Source organism: Saccopteryx bilineata, chromosome 3 (genome assembly GCF_036850765.1).
Source record: "Saccopteryx bilineata isolate mSacBil1 chromosome 3, mSacBil1_pri_phased_curated, whole genome shotgun sequence".
NCBI classification, from domain to species: domain Eukaryota; kingdom Metazoa; phylum Chordata; class Mammalia; order Chiroptera; family Emballonuridae; genus Saccopteryx; species Saccopteryx bilineata.
This window is the reverse complement of record NC_089492.1, coordinates 297,464,758-297,483,939: the sequence shown is the minus strand read 5'-3', so window position 1 is coordinate 297,483,939 and position 19,182 is coordinate 297,464,758. Positions and strand designations below refer to the sequence as shown.

At 43.8% G+C, this 19,182-nt stretch overlaps 1 protein-coding gene and 1 pseudogene across 1 annotated transcript; both read right to left on the bottom strand.

Annotated features, from left to right (window-relative positions):
* Positions 1-19,182, bottom strand: part of LOC136331900 (leukocyte immunoglobulin-like receptor subfamily A member 6) — a 123,145-nt pseudogene that overhangs the window by 50,393 nt on the left and 53,570 nt on the right.
* Positions 62-7,071, bottom strand: LOC136331901 (leukocyte immunoglobulin-like receptor subfamily A member 6). Its single transcript, XM_066271072.1, has 9 exons — positions 7,035-7,071; positions 6,831-6,866; positions 6,384-6,668; positions 5,935-6,237; positions 5,456-5,752; positions 4,906-5,208; positions 4,561-4,596; positions 4,004-4,054; positions 62-2,444 (listed from the first exon to the last, which is right to left on the bottom strand). The coding sequence occupies exons 1-9, from the start codon at positions 7,066-7,068 to the stop codon at positions 2,362-2,364; spliced, it is 1,428 nt and encodes a 475-aa protein (XP_066127169.1). The 5' UTR covers positions 7,069-7,071; the 3' UTR covers positions 62-2,361.

Genomic DNA, 19,182 nt, shown 5'->3' with positions numbered 1-19,182 from the left:
GAACTGTTGATTATGTTGTGTACACACCACCCCAAGTCAAATCATTTTCTGTCACCTTATATATGTCCCTCTTTATACCCTTCTCCCCACCACCTCCCTCACGTACGTGCATTCCCCACCCCTGCTTACCACTTCACTCTTTTCTATGCCCATGAGTCTCAGTTTTATATCCCACCTATGTGTGAAATCATGCAGTTCTTAGCTATTTCTGATTTACTTATTTCACTCAGTATACTGTTCTCAAGGTCCATCCATGTTGTCATAAATGTCACTATGTCATCATTTCTAGTAGCTTAGTAGTATTCCATTGTATATTTATGTACCACTTCTTTTTTATTCAATCCTCTATTTAGGGACACTTTAATTGTTTCCATGTCCTCACCACCATGAATAATGCTGTGATGAATATGGGGGTGCATGTGTCTTTATGTACCAATGCTTTTGAGTTTTGTGGGAGATGCTCAGCAGAGGGACTGCTGGGTCACATGGTAGTTCTATTATTAGTTTTTTGAGGAACCACTATTCTTTCTTCATGCACCTTGGCTGTAGAGAACAATTTATGAATTTGACTGCAAAGGCAAGGAAAGTAAGATTAAAAATAAATGAACAGCCAGGGCACACAGGAGAAGCGCCCATTTGCTTCTCCACCCCTCCGCCGCGCTTTCCTGTCTCTCTCTTCCCCTCCCGCAGCCAAGGCTCCATTGGAGCAAAGATGGCCCGGGCGCTGGGGATGGCTCTGTGGCCTCTACCTCAGGCGCTAGAGTGGCTCTGGTCACAACATGGCAACGCCCAGGATGGGCAGAGCATCGCCCCCTGGTGGGCAGAGCGTCGCCCCTGGTGGGCGTGCCGGGTGGATCCTGGTCGGGCGCATGCGGGAGTCTGTCTGACTGTCTCTCCCCGTTTCCAGCTTCAGAAAAATGAAAAGAAAAAAAAATAAATGAACAGGACTATATCAAAATAAAAAGCTTCTTCTCAGAAAAATAAACTGATAACAAAACAAATAGAAAGCCCACTAAATGGGGGATGATATCTGCAAACATCGGCTCTGATAAGGGGTTAATATCCAAAATATATAAAGAACTCAAAAAGCTCAGGAATGAACAAGAGAACAAACCAATTAAAATATTGGAGAGGTCCAAAAAAAAAAATGAGAGAGAACCTGAACATTCTTTTCTTCTAGGAGGACATACAAATGGCCAACAGATATATGAAAAGATGCTCATCTTCACTAGTTACTAGAGAAATGCAAATCAAAACTACAATGACATATAGTTCCACACAGTTAGCTTGGCTACTATCAACAAGACAGGTAATAAAAGTGTTGGAGCATTTTTAACTTACAGTCTCCTTGTAATTTTCACATATATAACACAGTATTCTCAAGTGTGATCACCATGCTATTCATCAGACCTTCAGGACTTGCTAACCTCATATCTTGAAGTTTATCCTCTTTGACCAACATCTCTCCTTTCCCCGCACTCTGCACAGTAACTCCAATTCCACTCCCTTTTTCTACAAGTTTGGCTTTTATAGTTTCCACATAGACATGAGATCATTCAGTATTTATTTTTGTCTGTGTGATATATCTCACATATAAAAAAATTTGCCTTCAATGTAAATTTACATTGTCCCAAATGCCAATATTTCTTCCTTCCTTCTCATGGTTGAATAGCATTTGAGTATATTTTTATCCAGACTCTGGAAAATTTAACAAATAAAATCATTTGAAAATATTATTGCCTTCAGAGGCATCATTCCATGAAGCTGTCCCTATAGCATCAGTGATGACATCTGGGGAAATGGTGCAGGTGACACCTGAGGAAGACAGAAGGATGGCAGGTCCTTGAGAGGGTGGGAGGCATCATTTTGGGTTCATTTCTTCCAGGCTGAGATCTGATTAGTCCAATTATGCAGTTAATGAATTAAAAAGACAAAGACACTGTTCTGTCCATCTGGGAATTCGGAGATTAGAAATAAAGCATATTTCTAGACCAAAGGGAGCAGGAGACCACGAGGTATTAGGTGTGTGGACCCAAACCAGCCATGTGCAATGGACCCGCATGTCACAGGCATGTGGAATGATGGAGGATTGTTACAGACAGTCAACCTTAGATAGGGAGAGAACATACACATTTAATGGAGGAAGAGTCCTGGGCAGGGAGCACACAGACATTTCCTGCACCCAAACCCTGTTTACTCCAATGCACAGTCTCAGAAGACAGTTTCCCTAAAACAAGGTCCACACTTTCTCCCACCACCTCCTGGGTCATCACATGAGCTCCAAGGCTCCACCTCCTGAACACTGCATTGTGCCCTCTGTGCTCATGTCCTGGGAGCATAAGGGGTCCTTCTCTGGCTGTTTCAAGCCTGAAATAGCAGCACTCCGAGGACCAGCAGGATCAGTCCAGCCACACCCATGCGAATGAGGTTCCCCACTGTGTAGTCTTGGAAGTAGACAAAGAGATCACAGAGGTCAGGGCAGGGCAAAGTCACCCCAGGACCCTGGATGTCCACCCAGGACTCCTACTTTCCCATCACAGGACACAACTTTGTGAGACCAGCCCCATAACTGAGGACTTCTCCTTCTCACCACTCTTGAGGTCTGACTTGCTTTGTGATGGGCTGATGGTGTCAGGTGCTCTGAGAGCCATGAAATGAGGGCGGGAGTGAGGATTTACGAACACACAACCTCCCCCTGGTTCTATGCTCTCAGATGCCCTGTTTCTCAGGTCATAACTTCTGCCCAGTCCCCTAGTGACCCTGTCTCCCATCTGCCAGGCTCCCTTGGATCCTCTCAGCCTCCTGTGATGCTGACCCTGCATGGACTCACTGTGGACTAGAGGGACCTGTGCCCCAGAGCTCAGGAACAGTGATAAACATGGTCATGACACAGGGATGCTGGACTGCTGTGCTCAGCGCTCAGTCTGAGAGCAGTCTCTGTAAACTCGCTCCTTCAGTGTTCAGAGACCCCACTTACTCAGCAGCTGACTGACCAGGGGCCAGGCAGGAGGGTGACTGTCATCCTCTGTGGGAGCCCCTGAACTCCCTCATTTATCACTGCCTCAGACTCTGCAGATACAGGGCTTCGAGCTGAGTGAGCTCAGGAAAAACACCGTCACAATCACCTCACCTGAGATCAGGTGGTGCCTCAAGCGGGGTCACTGGGTTGTGACAGGACGGAGAGGTTGGTGCTGTGGGAGCTGTCGCACCTGTAGGCCCTCCACTGTGCTGAGTTCTCAGGACTCATAGAGAACTGGGTCTAGCTGGACCCAGCTAAATAGTGTGATCTAATAAACAGTAACGGGGGTGTGGGTGAACTGAATTATTCTTTTGAAGAATAAAAGTGACCTTAAGACATGTGAGTGACACAGCAGGGTCATATTCTCTTCTGAGGCCACCAAGTACCTGACTGCAAGAGAAGATTCTGCCAGGGAGCCATCCTAGAGAGAGGGATGTCAGGCTGGGCTGGGACCCTGACTTCCTGAGCTCTGTGAGGACCCTTATGTCACCTGACCTCACAGCAGTCTGTGAGCAGGATGGGACCAGGAATGAGCAGACGAGAACCTGACACTCAGAGGAGAGAAGGGACAGTCTGGCCCCACAGCAGTGGCAGCAGAGCTGGGAACTGAGCCAAGTCTGACACCGTCCCCTCTCTGTGAGCTGAGTCAGAGCTGAGGGACAGAAAAAGGATGCCCTGGATCCCTGTACTATCTGTTCCTCCCTGACACCATCACTTTTACTGCTAAAAAATGAGAGAGTCCTCAGAATAGCACATCCCGAGAGCTTCCCTGTGAGCCCCCTCTCCCAGGAGCTCAGAGCCAGAACTGAAAGGAAATCTGAGCTCTGGGCCATGATTCTCTCCTTTTACACTTGGGGACACTGAGGCCACACAGGGGAAGGTGTGTCTGTGTCAGTGTCTCCACAGGTGCCTGAACCTGTATATGACTCTATTCTTGTGCCCCATGGATGAACCCACCAACTTTCCACAGAGACCCCCACTTACGGTTCTTCCGGCCAGACTCTCTGGGGGCAGTGGGGGCATCCACTGGGCCTCCTGGGGATCAGGATGAAGGTGATTAGTGAGGGCTACCATCTTATCACTTGAACCCAGATGTTTCCTGGGCAGCTTGAATTCCAAAATATCTCACTACCATGACTACTCATATGTCATCGCCCGCCTCAGAGCCCTGAGATCCCTGTGGATCGCTCACTTACCCCTCTGCAGGCCTAATGCCGTGGGGGTGAGGGAGGAATCCTCAGAGCCTCCTGGAAATCAAGATGGTGGCCAAGGTGTGAAGTTTGCTGTCTCCCTACATGAGCTCTGATGTCCCTTAGGTAGACTGGGTTCCAGAATCTCCCTCTGCCATGACCACCTTCTGTTACCTGCTGGGGCCTCAGGGCCCTGGAAGCCCTGTGGATCTCAGCATCTCTGCCTGCCTCCTTGCCCCCTGGGACACAGCCCATCCTTGAGTGCCTGGGGGACACTGGATCCCCTGATAGACTCTCAGGAATGCCCTGGGTGGTCTGTGCTCCCTCTGAGCAGAGTTCTCAGTGACTCACCAGCTGTGGAGATGGGCCCTGGGGGTGGGCTGGGACCTGCAAAGGGCCACGAGAATGTGGACAGGAAGGGCGTGAGGAGCTGCTGGTGACCCTGGATTCCACAAGTCACTCAGACTCTGTCCTCTGTCTGCACTGTGAGCTCCTCAAGACCCTCCTGCTGCCTGCCTGACACACTCTGGACCCAGGTGTGGGAAACAAGTGGAGAGGGGTGGCTGGGCCTCTAAGGGGTAGAGACCCCCTGGGTGACCACCACTATATCCCCCTCTCTGCCAGCCCAGCTGGACCTTTCCTGGGGACAAGGCTTTTAGACTGAGCTCAGAAAGGACAAGGGCACTGTCCCCTCACCTGATACTAGGAGCACCATGGGCTCACTGGGGTGTGACAGCAGGTAGATATTGGTGCTGTTTGAGCTGTAGCACCTGTAGGTCCCCCCGTGGGCTGAGGTCACAGGACGCATGGAGAACTCTGCCTGGTACTGCTGAGCTCGGAGCTCTGATCTAAGACGCGGGGGGGGATTGGCTGTCCCCTCCTTTGACAGAAGGAAAGTGTCTGTCGGGCTCTGTGACTGACACAGCAGGGTCACGTTCTCTCTTGAAGCCACCATCGGGCCCAGTTGCACCGAGAGGGAGGGTCTGTCAGGGAGCCGTCCTAGAGAGAGGGGGTGGGTGAGGGGCTACCCGTCACCTTGTTCTGACCTGAGAGTCAGCAGCCCTCTCTCTGAGGACCCTCCTCTCTGTCTGTCTTTGTTTCTCTGAGTCTCCCCTCCCCTCCCATCCCCTGTCTCTCTGTCTCCCTCCCTGGGACCCTGCACATTCACTCTGCCTATCACCACCTGAGATCCCCCAGCAGGGCCTGGGCAGAGTCTGGGTCCCCGAGTAACCCACAGGCCCCTCACCTGCCACCAGGATGTCCACAGGGTCACTGGGCGCCGACCACTCGGAGGAGAGGCTGTGTCCACCGTAGCATCTGTACCGGCCACCGTGGGAGCTGCTCACAGTTTCCAGGGAGAAGTTGACCTGAGAGAGCCCAGCCTGGGGCTGCAGGACAAGGCTCTGGGGGAGGTCATGTCCCCCCTCCTTGGACAGAATAAATCTGTCATAGCCGACATCAGAGTGACACTGGAGGGTCAGGCTCTGTCCAGAGACCACGATGGGGCCCTGCTGGGTCAGTAGGGAGGGCTTTTGAGACATACCTGGAGAGACCAGATGTGAGTTACAGGGGCTGCTCCTCCCATACAATGTCTTCTCCTGTGCTGTCCCAGGTCTCACTGTCTCTCTCTGTGTCTCTGGCCAGTAGCCCCTGTGCTCCCCTCCCACCCTCTCTAATTGGGCTTCCTTTATGGCAACGAATCCATGGATAAAGAGTGAGACTCACCTGAGACCAGGAGCTCCAGGGCATCACTGGGCTGTGACCACACCTGGGGTCTGTCCCTGTGACAGCCGTAGCATCTGAATGCCCACCTGTGGCTGGCGGTCATGGGGCCCACAGGGAACAGGGCCCGGTATGTCCCCCTGAAGTGTGACTGTGAGTCCAGGGTCCAGGAGAGCCTGTGTTCTCCTTCCTTAGTCAGAATGAACCTGTCAAATGCCTGTACTGAGCTACACTGGAGGGTCACGTTCCCTCCTGAGGTCACAACAGGGCTGGGCAGGGCTGAGAGACTGGGTTTTCTGTAGGCTCCTAGGAGGGGAGGAGGTATCATGTTAGATGGGCTCACCCCTCTCTCATGTCCCCCAGGGCTGGGCTGTGAGAGGGGAGACCCACTGAGAGCAAACCCCCTTTGCTGAGGACAGAGCCTGAGGCTGGGACCCTGAGTGTCCTCTTACCTGTCACCACCAGCTCCAGGGGGTCACTGAGCTCAGACCAGCCAGTGGGGCTGAGATAGTTACAGTGATATCTCCCTGCTTCATCCTCTGTCATGCGTGTGATGGAGAAAGCACCCTTTTTCATAAGCTTCCATGGGGACTGTGAGTTCCAAAGGACCTGTTTTCCTTTTTTGTACAGATGGAACTCCTGGGCCTCCAGGGTCCCCTGACACCGGATTGTCACAGAAGTCCCCCAGGGGATGACAGAGCCTGGCTGAGCCCAGATGGTGGGTTTGGGTAGGGTCCCTGGAAGGAAACCAGAGATTGCATTACAAAGACTCTCCCTCCCTCATTCCCAGCTCAGCCCAACACCCTCCTGTTCTATCACCTCCTGCCAGGATCTGTGCTCCCTCCTGAGCCCCAGGGGGTGAAGTAAGAGGTGGGATATGGAGCCTGGGGAGGACTCACCTGTCTGCACGTGGGTCCTCTGGCCCAGACTCAACCCTGGAAGAGAGTCCCTGTCAGAGACTTGCACCTGGACGTCTGGCTGGTTCCCTTCCCATTAGGGCCCCGTCCACTTGGGATTGACTGAGTCCTTAGGTTCCCCATGAACAAGAGAGTGTAGCCAGCTCATCTCCTCCTGTTAACCCCCTCCCTGTGTCCACAACATACCGAGGCAGAGAAGAGTGGAGAGGAGGGACAGCATGGCGTCTGCTTGGAGTTCTCCCGCTCTGCAGATGGAGGAGCCCCTGGGCCTGAAGAACAGAGATGCACAGGATGTGGTGAGTCAGGGGCTGCTGTCCTTCCGGGACACACAGCAAGGGGACACCCCTACCCCCATGTGCTTGGCTCTGGTTTTTCCATGATGTGAGTTCAGGCAGGGTCCAGGGTCTGTGGAGACACTCAGCCCAGACCTGTGGTCTCCTCTGATCCCAGCACTCTGCCTGGTCTGATCTCCTGCTCAGAGGAGACAGGGCCCAAGTTCTTGTGCTGAGCTGACCCCCAACTGTGACTGGCACTATATTGAACTTATTAATTATTTTCTCAGCCTCCCACAAACTAAATTTATTTCTGGTCTTTGACTCATCCACAAACAAATAATTACTGATCACCTACTCTCTGCTGATACTTGTGCCAGAACCAGAAATACAGCTGTGACCCAAGAGACCCATTTCCTGTGTTTTAAGAACTTTTCTTAGTTGAATATGGGACTTCTAAAGCTGTTGTAGCAATTACTTTACTGAGAAAAGAGTAATGAGAGAAAATATGAGAACAACTGGGACCAACCCTGGAATGGCGGAGGGAATGGCTGTTTGAAGAGGCAAACTTCTGAAGAGTGGGAGTGAGACTTCTTGAGAAGGAAGAACATTCTAGAGAATCCTAGAACATAGATGTTCTTTTGACAAGAGCAGGAGTGGGTTAGGTTGTGGCGGGTCACAGGTGTCCTCTGCACCATGCAAGGATGTTGGGTTACATCTACAAGACAAAAGGAATGTGTAGGAATGGACTGATGGGGTCAGACTTAATGATGATCACATGTGCCATGTGTTACAATTGAACTAGAGAAATGCAACCTATGTCAATAAAATATAGTATCAAGTGTAATTGAATTCTAGTTCTTGTGTTTCCAGCATTGTCACATGAGTGCTTACATATACACATCACGCCATCCTGCATAGCCCTCAGCAGTCACAGACACATGTAGAAAAGAGAAATGAGAAGAAGGAATCTCAGTGTTGGTTCTAGTCCTGTGCTGTCAGCTGAGGGCTTAGGCAGGAATTTTCTAGTTGTACAGAGCTCTGTGGGAGCAGATATGGAGAGCAAGGAATTGGTCAACAGCAGATGGTGTGTGTGTGTGTGAGTGTGTGTGTGATGTGTGCAAGAGTGTGTATGTGTGTGCGTGTGTCTGTGTTCACTGGGTGAATGCTCCAGTGTAATAGAGAAAACAGGTGTGAGGGCTGAGGTTGGAGGGTCACATCTGGGTGATCGTGAACAGCCTTTAGTTTAGAAAGAAGAGTCTGGAATTTACCTTTAAGACCATGAGGACCATGGAAGGATTTTGAGCAACATGGACAGATTCCAAATGTTAGCTGGAAAGACTGACATGGAGATGACCATCCCTCCCTGCTTCCATTGACTGGAGTCACGAGGGCCCCCCCTGAGACAGTGAGCCAAGGGGAGGGGATGAGGTTGTGGGAGGGACTGTGTCATACACTCTGCCCCCACAGGAGAGCCCAGCTGTCCCTCCTGGCCCTGGAATGCAGGTTCTTCTCACAGTTTCCTCCTGACTTTCTGTTTCTGTTTCTGTGAGCAGCAGGGTCTCTCTCCTCCTCCCCACCTCCTCCTCCTCCTCCACCTCCTCCTCCTCCCTCTCCCTGCGGTAAATCATTTACATTATTTCTCTTCAGAGCAGTCTTGATGCTGGTGTTACTCTGTTCTTCACACCATGGGGACTCTTCAGGATTCAGACAACAGTGACATCCACAAGAGTCTTGATCAAAGGCAATCACACACACAAACACACATGCACACACGCTGGTCAGATATCAAATTTTGGCACCAACATATACTGAGTGATGGGAGGTCACTCAACAGACTATTCTGCTTTTGATATTACTATTGTCATTTGTCACACAGTGATGCCACTCGCCCCCACAAATGTGATGAGAATTTACCTTGACTGAGATATGGAGGCAGTAAACCTGTCATTTGAACCAGGTGGAGATTTGAGAGGTGTGAGAAATTGAAAAGAAGAAATTACTTATCTAGTGAAGAAAACATTCAGACTCAGACCCTCGTATAGAGTCACCTGAATCATGACAGAGACCCCTGCAGAGCAGTGGGGAGATCATGGACTTTTTTATCTGTGGTGCTGGACCAGTTGGGAGAGTTTATGGGACACAGTGAACTGCATCCCTGTCTCTTTTGCCTCCAAATGCTGGCATGTTGCTCTTAGACCTAAATGTATGTGTTGCCCACTTAGTATTTTGAAACTGATTTAAGCTCACACCTTCCAATGTGTTTGCAGCCTGCCAGACACCTGCCGGGGTTCCAGTATCAGAAATCTGGGGGCAGATAAGAGGCAGGTAAGAGAAGGGGAAATGTCTCTCTGTAGGACATCTCACACATTCCAGGACCAGCCTGTCCTTTTAATAAATAAACCTGCAGTGGGTTCCTGTGGGGACCAGGCTGAGGAGGAATCAGGGCTCCCTCATCTCTACTCCAGCCTCCACCATGTGTGCAAGGCACTGGAGGGTGCATTCAAAGTCCAACACAGCCTGTGCAACCCAGGATTGTGGGACCTGGGGCAGAGAAGGTGACACTGTGTCACAACAACAGCAGGTTTGCAGGCTTCTGTTCCTAAAGCAGCGACTCAGGGTCTCCCCAGCAGTGTGCTCACAGGGACAGAGAGCCATGGTCTCTCTCCCATGACCATTCCCTAGGCTGTCCCAGACTCACCCTCTGTGTTACTCATACACTCATGCACACGGAGACAGAAGCACACACACACATCCAGCCCCAAAACAAGTTTGTTTTTTTCTGTAGTTTTAACTTTAGAATAAAAATAGCGGTGTTTGTGGAGAGCTCTCTGTGTGGTCTTTCCTGTATGAACACAAACAAATAAATTTTTTTAAAATAATTTTATTTTTTTAATGGGGCAACATCAAAAATCAGGATACATATATTCAAAGATAACAAGTCCAGGTTATCTTGTCATTCAATTATGTTGCATACCCATCACCCAAAGTCAGATTGTCCTCTGTCACCTTCTATCTAGTTTTCTTTGTGCCCCTCCCTCTCCCCCTTTCCCTCTCCCTTTCCCCCCTCCCCCCATAACCACCACACTCTTATCAATGTCTCTTAGTCTCACTTTTATGTCCCACCTACGTATGGAATAATGCAGTTCCTGTTTTTTTCTGATTTACTTATTTCACTTCGTATAATGTTATCAAGATCCCAACATTTTGCTGTAAATGATCCGATGTCATCATTTCTTATGGCTGAGTAGTATTCCATAGTGTATATGTGCCACATCTTCTTTATCCAGTCATCTATTGACGGGCTTTTCGGTTGTTTCCATGTCCTGGCCACTGTGAACAATGCTACAATGAACATGGGGCTGCATGTGTCTTTACGTATCAGTGTTTCTGAGTTTTGGGGGTATATACCCAGTAGAGGGATTGCTGGGTCATAAGATAGTTCTATTTGCAGTTTTTTGAGGAACCACCACACTTTTTTCCATAATGGTTGTACTACTTTACATTCCCACCAACAGTGGATGAGGGTTCCTTTTTCTCCACAGCCTCTCCAACATTTGCTATTACCTGTCTTGTTAATAATAGCTAATCTAACAGGTGTGAGGTGATATCTCATTGCAGTTTTGATTTGCATTTCTCTAATAACTAACTAGATGAGCATCTTTTCATATATCTGTTGGCCATTTGTATTTCTTCCTGAGAGAAGTGTCTGTTCATGTCCTCTTCCCATTTTTTATTGGATTGTTTGTTTGTTTGTTGTTGAGTTTTATGAGTTCTTTGTATATTTTGGATATTAGGCCCTTATCTGAGCTGTTGTTTGAAAATATCATTTCCCATTTAGTTGGCTTTCTGTTTATTTTGTTATCAGTTTCTCTTGCTCAGCAAAAACTTCTTAGTCTGATGTAGTCCCATTCATTAATTTTTGCCTTCACTTCTCTTGCCTTTGGAGTCAAATTCATAAAATGCTCTTTAAAACCCAGGTCCATGAGTTGAGTACCTATGTCTTCTTCTATGCACTTAATTGTTTCAGGTCTTATGTTTAGATCTTTGATCCATTTTGAGTTAATTTTAGTACAGGGGGACAGACTGTAGTCCAGTTTCATTCTTTTGCATGTGGCTTTCCAGTTTTCCCAGCACCATTTATTGAAGAGGCTTTCTTTTCTCCATTGTGTGTTGTTGGCCCCTTTATCAAAAATTATTTGACTATATATATGTGGTTTTATTTCTAGACATTTTATTCTGTTCCATTGGTCTGAGTGTCTATTTTTCTGCCAATACCATGCTGTTTTGATTGTCGTGGCCCTATAATATAGTTTGAAGTCAGGTATTGTAATGCCCCCAGCTTCATTCTTTTTCTTTAAAATTGCTTTGGCTATTCGAGGTTTTTTATAGTTCCATATAAATCTGATGATTTTTTGCTCTATTTCTTTAAAAATGTCACTGGAATTTTGATGGAAATTGCACTAAATTTGTATATTGCTTTGGGTAATATGGCCATCTTGATTATATTTATTCTTCCTAACCAAGAACAAGGTATATTCTTCCATCTCATTATATCTTTTTCGATTTCTCTTAACAATGGTTTATAGTTTTCATTATATAAGTCCTTTACATTCTTTGTTATGTTTATTTTTACGTATTTTATTTTTTTTGTTGCAATCGTGAAGGGGATTATTCTTTTGAGTTTGTTCTCAAATGTTTCATTGTCGGTATATAGAAAGGGTATTGACTTCTGTATGTTAATTTTGTATCCTGCGACCTTACTGTATTGGCGTATTGTTTCTAGTAGTCTTTTTGTGGATTCTTTGGGATTTTGAATGTATAGGATCATATCATCTGCAAAAAGTAATACCTTTACTTCTTCTTTTTTGATATGGATGCCTTTTATTTCTTTGTCTTGTCTGATTGCTCTGGCTAGTACCACATTAAATAAGAGTGGACAACCCTTTCTTTTTCCTGATTTAAGGGGAAAAGCCTTCAGTTTAGTGCCATTTAATATGATGTTAGCTGATGGTTTATCATATATGGCCTTTATCATGTTGAGATAATTTTCTTCCTATACCCATTTTGTTGAGAGTCTTAAACATAAAATTGTGTTGTATTTTATTGAAAGCCTTTTCTGTGTCTATTGATAAGATCATGTGGTTTTTGTTCTTTGTTTTGTTGATATGGTGTATTACATTAACCGTTTTACGTATGTTGAAGAACCATCCTTGAGATTCTGGGATGAATCCCCCTTGATCATGATGTATTATCTTTTTAATATGTTGTTGTATTCGATTTGCTAGTATTTTGTTTACTATTTTAGCATCTGTATTCATTAGAGAGATTGGTCTGTAGTTTTCTTTTTTTGTGCCATCCTTGCCTGGTTTTGGTATGAGGGTTGTGTTGGCCTCATAAAATGTGTTTGGAAGTATTGCTTCTTCTTCAATTTTTTTGAAGACTTTGAGTAGAATAGGAACCAAGTCTTCTTTGAATGTTTGATAAAATTAGCTGGTATAGCCGTCAGGGCCTGGACTTTTACTTTTTTTTTTTTTTTTTTATAATACAATTTTTTTCAAAATTGGGCCCCAGAATTAAGGTGTATTTTATACATGGGAGCATCTTATATATGGGGAAATATGGTACTTCTCTCTTTTAAAACCAAGTCTTATACATGGGAGTGTCTTATACATGGGGAAATACAGTATGTCAGGTGTTTTCTTTTTCTTTTTTTTTTTTATTAAATTTAATGCAGTGACATTGATAAATCAGGGTACATATGTTGAGAGAAAATATCTCTAGATTATTTTGCCATTTGATTGTGCTGTATACCCCTCCCGCAAAGTTAAATTGTCTTCTGTCACCTTCTATCTGGTTTTCTTTGTGCCCCTCCCCTCCCCTAACCCCTCTCTCCTTCTTCACCCCCTCCCCCCTCCCCCAACCCCCCCCCCGCCCCTGTTGCCATCACATTCTTGTTCATGTCTCTGAGTCTCGTTTTTATGTCCCTTCTATGTATGGATTCATCTCAGTTTTTTTTTTTCTGATTTACTTATTTCACTCCGTATAATGTTATCAAGGTCCATCCATGTTATTGTAAATGATCCGATGTCATCATTTCTTATGGCTGAGTAGTATTCCATAGTATATATGTACCAAAGTTTTTTAATCCACTCGTCCTCTGACGGACACTTGGGCTGTTTCCAGATCTTCGCTATTGTGAACAATGCTGCCACAAACATGCGGGTGCATTTCTCCTTTTCGAGCCGTTCTATGGTGTCCTTGGGGTATATTCCTAAAAGTGGGATAGCTGGGTCAAAAGGCGGTTCGATTTTCAGTTTTTTGAGGAATCTCCATACTGTTTTCCACAGTGGCTGCACCAGTCTGCATTCCCACCAGCAGTGAAGGAGGGTCCCCTTTTCTCCACATCCTCGCCAGCACTTATTCTGTGTTGTTTTGTTGATAAGCGCCATTCTGACTGGTGTAAGGTGATATCTCATTGTGGTTTTAATTTGCATCTCTCTAATGATTAGTGATGTTGAGCATTTTTTCATATGCCTATTGGCCATCTGTATGTCCTCTTTGGAGAAGTGTCTATTCATCTCTTTTGCCCATTTTTGGATTGGGTTGTTTGTCTTCCTGGTGTTGAGTTTTACAAGTTCTTTATAAATTTTGGTTATTAACCCCTTATCAGACGTATTGTCAAATATGTTCTCCCATTGTGTAGTTTGTCTTTTTATTCTGTTCTTGTTGTCTTTAGCTGTGCAAAAGCTTTTTAGTTTGATATAGTCCCATTTGTTTATCCTGTCTTTTATTTCACTTCCCCGTGGAGATAAATCAGCAAATATATTGCTGCGAGAGATGTCGGAGAGCTTACTGCCTATGTTTTCTTCTAAGATGCTTATGGTTTCACGGCCTACATTCAAGTCTTTTATCCATTTTGAGTTTATTTTTGTGAGTGGTGTAAGCTGGTGATCTAGTTTCATTTTTTTGCAGGTAGCTGTCCAATTTTCCCAACACCATTTGTTAAAGAGGCTGTCTTTACTCCATTGTATTTCCTTACCTCCTTTGTCAAATATCAGTTGTCCATAGAACTGTGGGTTTATTTCTGGGTTCTCTGTTCTATTCCATTGATCTATATGCCTGTTCTTATGCCAGTACCAGGCTGTTTTGAGTACAATGGCCTTGTAGTATAACTTGATATCAGGAAGTGTGATACCTCCCACTTTATTCTTCTTTTTTAAGATTGCTGAGGCTATTCGTGTCCTTTTTTGTTTCCATATAAATTTTTGGAATATGTGTTCTATATCTTTGAAGTATGTCATTGGTATTTTAATTGGTATTGCATTGAATTTATAAATTGCTTTGGGTAATATAGACATTTTAATGATGTTTATTCTTCCTAACCATGAGCACGGTATATGCTTCCACTTGTTAGTATCTTCCTTGATTTCTTTTATCAATGTTTTGTAATTTTCCGAGTACAAGTCTTTAGTCTCCTTGGTTAAGTTTATTCCTAGGTACTTTATTTTTTTGGTTGTAATTGTGAAGGGGATTGTTTCCTTAATTTCTCTTTCTGACTGTTCATTGTTGGTGTATAAAAATGCTTCTGATTTCTGAGTATTGATTTTATATCCTGCCACTTTGCTGAATTTATTTATCAGGTCCAGTAGTTTTTTGACTGAGACTTTAGGGTTTTCTATATACAATATCATATCATCTGCAAATAATGATAGTTTTACTTCTTTTCCAACTTGAATGCCTTTTATTTCTTCTTCTTGTCTGATTGCTGTGGCTAGGACTTCCAGGACTATGTTAAATAAGAGTGGTGAAAGGGGGCACCCCTGCCTTGTTCCTGATCTTAAGGGTATTGCTTTTAATTTTTGCCCATTGAGTATGATGTTGGCTGTGAGTTTCTCATAGATGGCTTTTTATCATGTTGAGGTATGTTCCCTGTATTCCCACTTTGCTGAGAGTTTTGATCATGAATGGGTGCTGGATTTTATCAAATGCTTTTTCTGCATCTATTGAAATTATCATATGGTTTTTCTCCTTCTTTTTCTTTATGTGATGAATCACATTGATTGATTTACGAATATTGTACCAGCCTTGCCTCCCCAGAATAAATCCCACTTGATCATGGTGTATGATTTTTTCCATATATTGTTGGATCCGGTTTGCTAATATTTTGTTGAGGATTTTAGCATCTATATTCATCAGAGATATTGGCCTATAATTTTCTTTCTTTGTGTGGTCTTTGCCTGGTTTTGGAATCAGAATTATGCTCGCCTCATAAAAGGAGTTTGGAAGTCTTCCTTCCTCTTGAATTTTTTGAAATAGTTTGAGAAGGATAGGAGTTAGTTCTTCTTTGAATATTTGGTAGAATTCCGTTGTGAAGCCATCGGGCCCCGGACTTTTCTTTGTTGGGAGTTTTTTGATAAATGTTTTGATCTCATTTGGTGTAATCGGTCTGTTTAGGTTTTCTGATTCTTCCAGATTGATTTTTGGAAGATTGTACGTTTCAAGGAATTTGTCCATTTCATCTAGGTTGTCTAGTTTTTTGGCATACATTTCTTCATAGTATTTTCTTACAATATTTTGTATTTCTGTTGTGTCAGTTGTTATTTCTCCTCTCTCATTTCTAATTTTATTTATTTGAGTCCTCTCTCTCTTTTTCTTGGTGAGTCTACTTAAAGGTGCATCAATCTTGTTTACCTTTTCAAAGAACCAGCTCCTAGTTTCATTGATCCTCTGTATTGTTTCTTTAGCCTCTATGTCATTTATTTCTGCTCTGATCTTTATTATTTCCTTCCTTGTACTACATTTGGGCTTTACTTGCTGTTCTTTTTCTAATTCTTTTAGATGCAGGGTTAAGTTGTTTATTTGAGCTTTTTCTAGCTTCTGAAAGTGTGCCTGTAGTGCTATGAACTTCCTTCTCAGCACTGCTTTTGCTGTGTCCCATAAATTTTGAGTTGTTGTATGTTCATTGTCATTCATTTCTAGGAATTTCTTTATTTCTTCTTTGATCTCATTCTTAATCCATTCATTATTTAACACCCTGCTATTTAGTTTTCATGTGTTTGAAAATTTTTGAGCTTTTCTGCTGTGATTCATTTCTAGTTTCATGCCGTTGTGATCGGAGAAAGTGCTTGATATGATTTCAGTCTTCTTAAATTTGTTGAGAGCACTTTTGTGTCCTAACATGTGGTCTATCCTAGAGAATGTACCATGAGCACTTGAAAAGAATGTATATTCTGCTGCTTTAGGGTGAAAGGTTCTGAAGATATCTATTAAATCGAGTTGATGTAGTGTTTCCAATAAGTCTGCTGTTTCTTTGTTAATTTTCTTTCTTGAGGATCTATCTAGTGATGTTAGTGGGGTATTGAAATCCCCTACTATTATAGTATTGCTGTTGATCTCGCCCTTTAAATCCATCAAAGTCTGTTTTATATATTTGGGTGCTCCTATATTAGGTGCATAGATATTTATAATAGTTATATCTTCCTGTTGGATTACTCCCTTTATCATTATGTAGTGGCCTTCTTTATCTCTTACTATATCCTTTGTTTTAAAGTCCAATTTGTCTGATATAAGTATTGCTACCCCAGCTTTTTTTTCATTTCCATTTGCATGAAACATTTTTTTTCCATCCTTTTACCTTCAATCTGTGTGTGTCTTTTGTTCTAAGGTGTGTCTCTTGTAGACAACATATGTATGGGTCCTGTTTTCTTATCCACGCAGCTACCCTATGTCTTTTGATTGGATCATTTAATCCATTTACATTTAAGGTTATTATTGATATGTAGTTGTTTATTGCCATTTTCTTCTTTAAAGGTGTATTCCTTTTTCTTTTTTTTTTTTCTGTATTCTTTTCCCACTTTATCTGTTTACACCAGGCCCCTTAATATTTCCTGCAGCATTGGTTTGGTTGTAATGAATTCCTGGAGTTGTTTTTTGTCTGGGAAGCTTTTTATTTCTCCTTCAATTTTAAACGATAGCCTTGCTGGATAAAGTAGTCTTGGTTGTAGGTTCTTGTTCTGCATTACTTTGAATATTTCTTGCCATTCCTTCTGGCCTCAAGTGTTTCTGTTGAGAAGTCAGATGTCATCCTTATGGGGGCTCCTTTGTAGGTGATAACTTTTTTTTCTCTTGCAGCTTTTAATATTTTCTCTTTATCGCTTAGCTTTGGTATTTTAATTATGATGTGCCTTGGTGTAGGTTTCTTTGGGTTTCTCTTTAATGGAGTCCTCTGTGCTTCTTGGATTTGTGAGAGTTTCTCTTGCATTAATTTAGGGAAGTTTTCAGCTATGATATGATTGAACAAAGTCTCTATCCCTTGTTCTTTTTCTTCTTCTTCAGGAACCCCTATGATGCGGATGTTATTTCTCTTCATGTTGTCACAGAGCTCTCTAAGAGTTTCCTTTGACTTTTTGAGTCTTTTTTCTCTTTTCTTCTCTGCTTTCATGCCTTCATTCCAGTTGTCTTCTAACTCGCTGATTCGATCCTCTGCTCTATCTATCCTGTTTTTAATTCCTTCCATTGTGGTCTTTATTTCTGATATTGTATTTGTCGTCTCCAACTGATTCTTTTTTATACTTGCTATTTCTTTATTTAGGTTTTCAAACTCCCCCTCCATTGTTGTTCTAAGATCCCTAAGCATCCTTACAATCATTATTTTGAACTCCGCATCTGGAAGTTTGATTATTTCCATATCACTCAGTTCATCTCTCGAAAGTGTCTCTTGTGGTTTCATTTGGATTGCACTCCTTTGTTTTCTCATCTTCCTCTTCTTTTTTTTTTTTTTTATTTGTAGAGTTGATTGAGTCTAGGCTTGATGTTGTCTGCCTCCAGTTTTCAGTTGTGTTATTTTTAGGTCTTCGTGGGTTGGTATCAGCTATTATTTGTAATCCACTTTCGGATTTGGGCAGCTTTGAAGTCTTGATTTGTTTGTTTTCTTAACAGGTGATAGTCTTGTTAACTGATCTCAGCAGGGGGCTTCCTTGAAACTGTATCCAGGAATGCTGTGGGTGTAACCTGAGACGCTGAAGGTCTCTTCCTCCAACTAATCTCACTGGGGGCAGGGATTTTTCTCTCAGCTTCAGTAGGGGGAGGTGTATCTCAGATCTCCATGGAGACCTGAGTTACTGCCCCTCCTCCCCACTTCTTGTTTTCAGCTGTGTCTTGTTGTGCTGATTGGAGCTGGATAGATGTTTGGAGATCTCTGATCCGGAAGCACTTCAGCTCTGTTTTGTGAAAGGTTCAGTCCCTCCCCCAGCTATGGCCGCCTCCAGCACGAATGAGTCAGCTTTTTTATTTTGTTTCTTGCATACCTTAGCCCCTCACAGTCTGTCCCTCTCCCTGTCTTTTCCACTTGGGAGATAAGCTGGTCTTTTCAACCCACCTTGCTCCCTGGTCGCCAGGTAAGTGGCTGTGAGCAGTAGTTTCTGCTCTTTTTCCTCTGTGAAATCCTCTCTGGGCTCTCAGCCTCACCCCCCTCCTTCCCTTCCTGTAAGCAGAGGAGATTCAGGCACTCCTTACCAGGATTATTGTGGCTTCCTCTTTGCTCCTTGGTTTTTGAGAGCTGTTCTTGCAGTTCAGTGTTGGTTTTTCATGCTGATTTTTTCTAAATTGATTTGTATTCCAGTTTGGTGTTGAGAGCTGGGTGTCTGTGCATCCGCCTACTCTGCTGCCATCTCTGGACTTTTACTTTTGGGGAGGTTTTTAACATTTTTTTTTATGTCTTCTTTACTAATAGTTCTGTTTCGGCTTTCTGCTTCTTCTTGACTCAGTCTAGGAAGGTAGTATTGTTCTAGGAATTTATCCATTTCTTCTCGGTTGTTGAATTTAGTGGCATAAAGTTTTTCATAGTATTCTACAATAATTCTTTGTATATCTATGGTGTCCGTGGTGATTTCTCCTCTTTCATTTTGGGTTTTGTTTATATGAGTTCTTTCTTTTTTTTCCTTGGTAAGTCTTGCCAAGGGTTTGTCAATTTTGTTGATCTTTTCAAAGAACCAGCTCCTTGTTCTATTAATTTTTTCTATAGTTTTTCTGTTCTCTAATTCATTTATTTCTGCTCTGAT

Excerpts from the sequence above, each read along its gene's own strand:
- LOC136331901 (XM_066271072.1), bottom strand. The coding sequence starts at position 7,068 with ATGCTGTCCCTCCTCTCCACTCTTCTCTGCCTCG. Across the intron at positions 6,238-6,383 it reads CCTGGAGCTGGTGGTGACAG|GAGCCTACAGAAAACCCAGT; the intron begins GTAAGAGGACAC and ends CTCCCCTCCTAG. Across the intron at positions 5,753-5,934 it reads CCTGGAGCTCCTGGTCTCAG|GTATGTCTCAAAAGCCCTCC; the intron begins GTGAGTCTCACT and ends TGGTCTCTCCAG.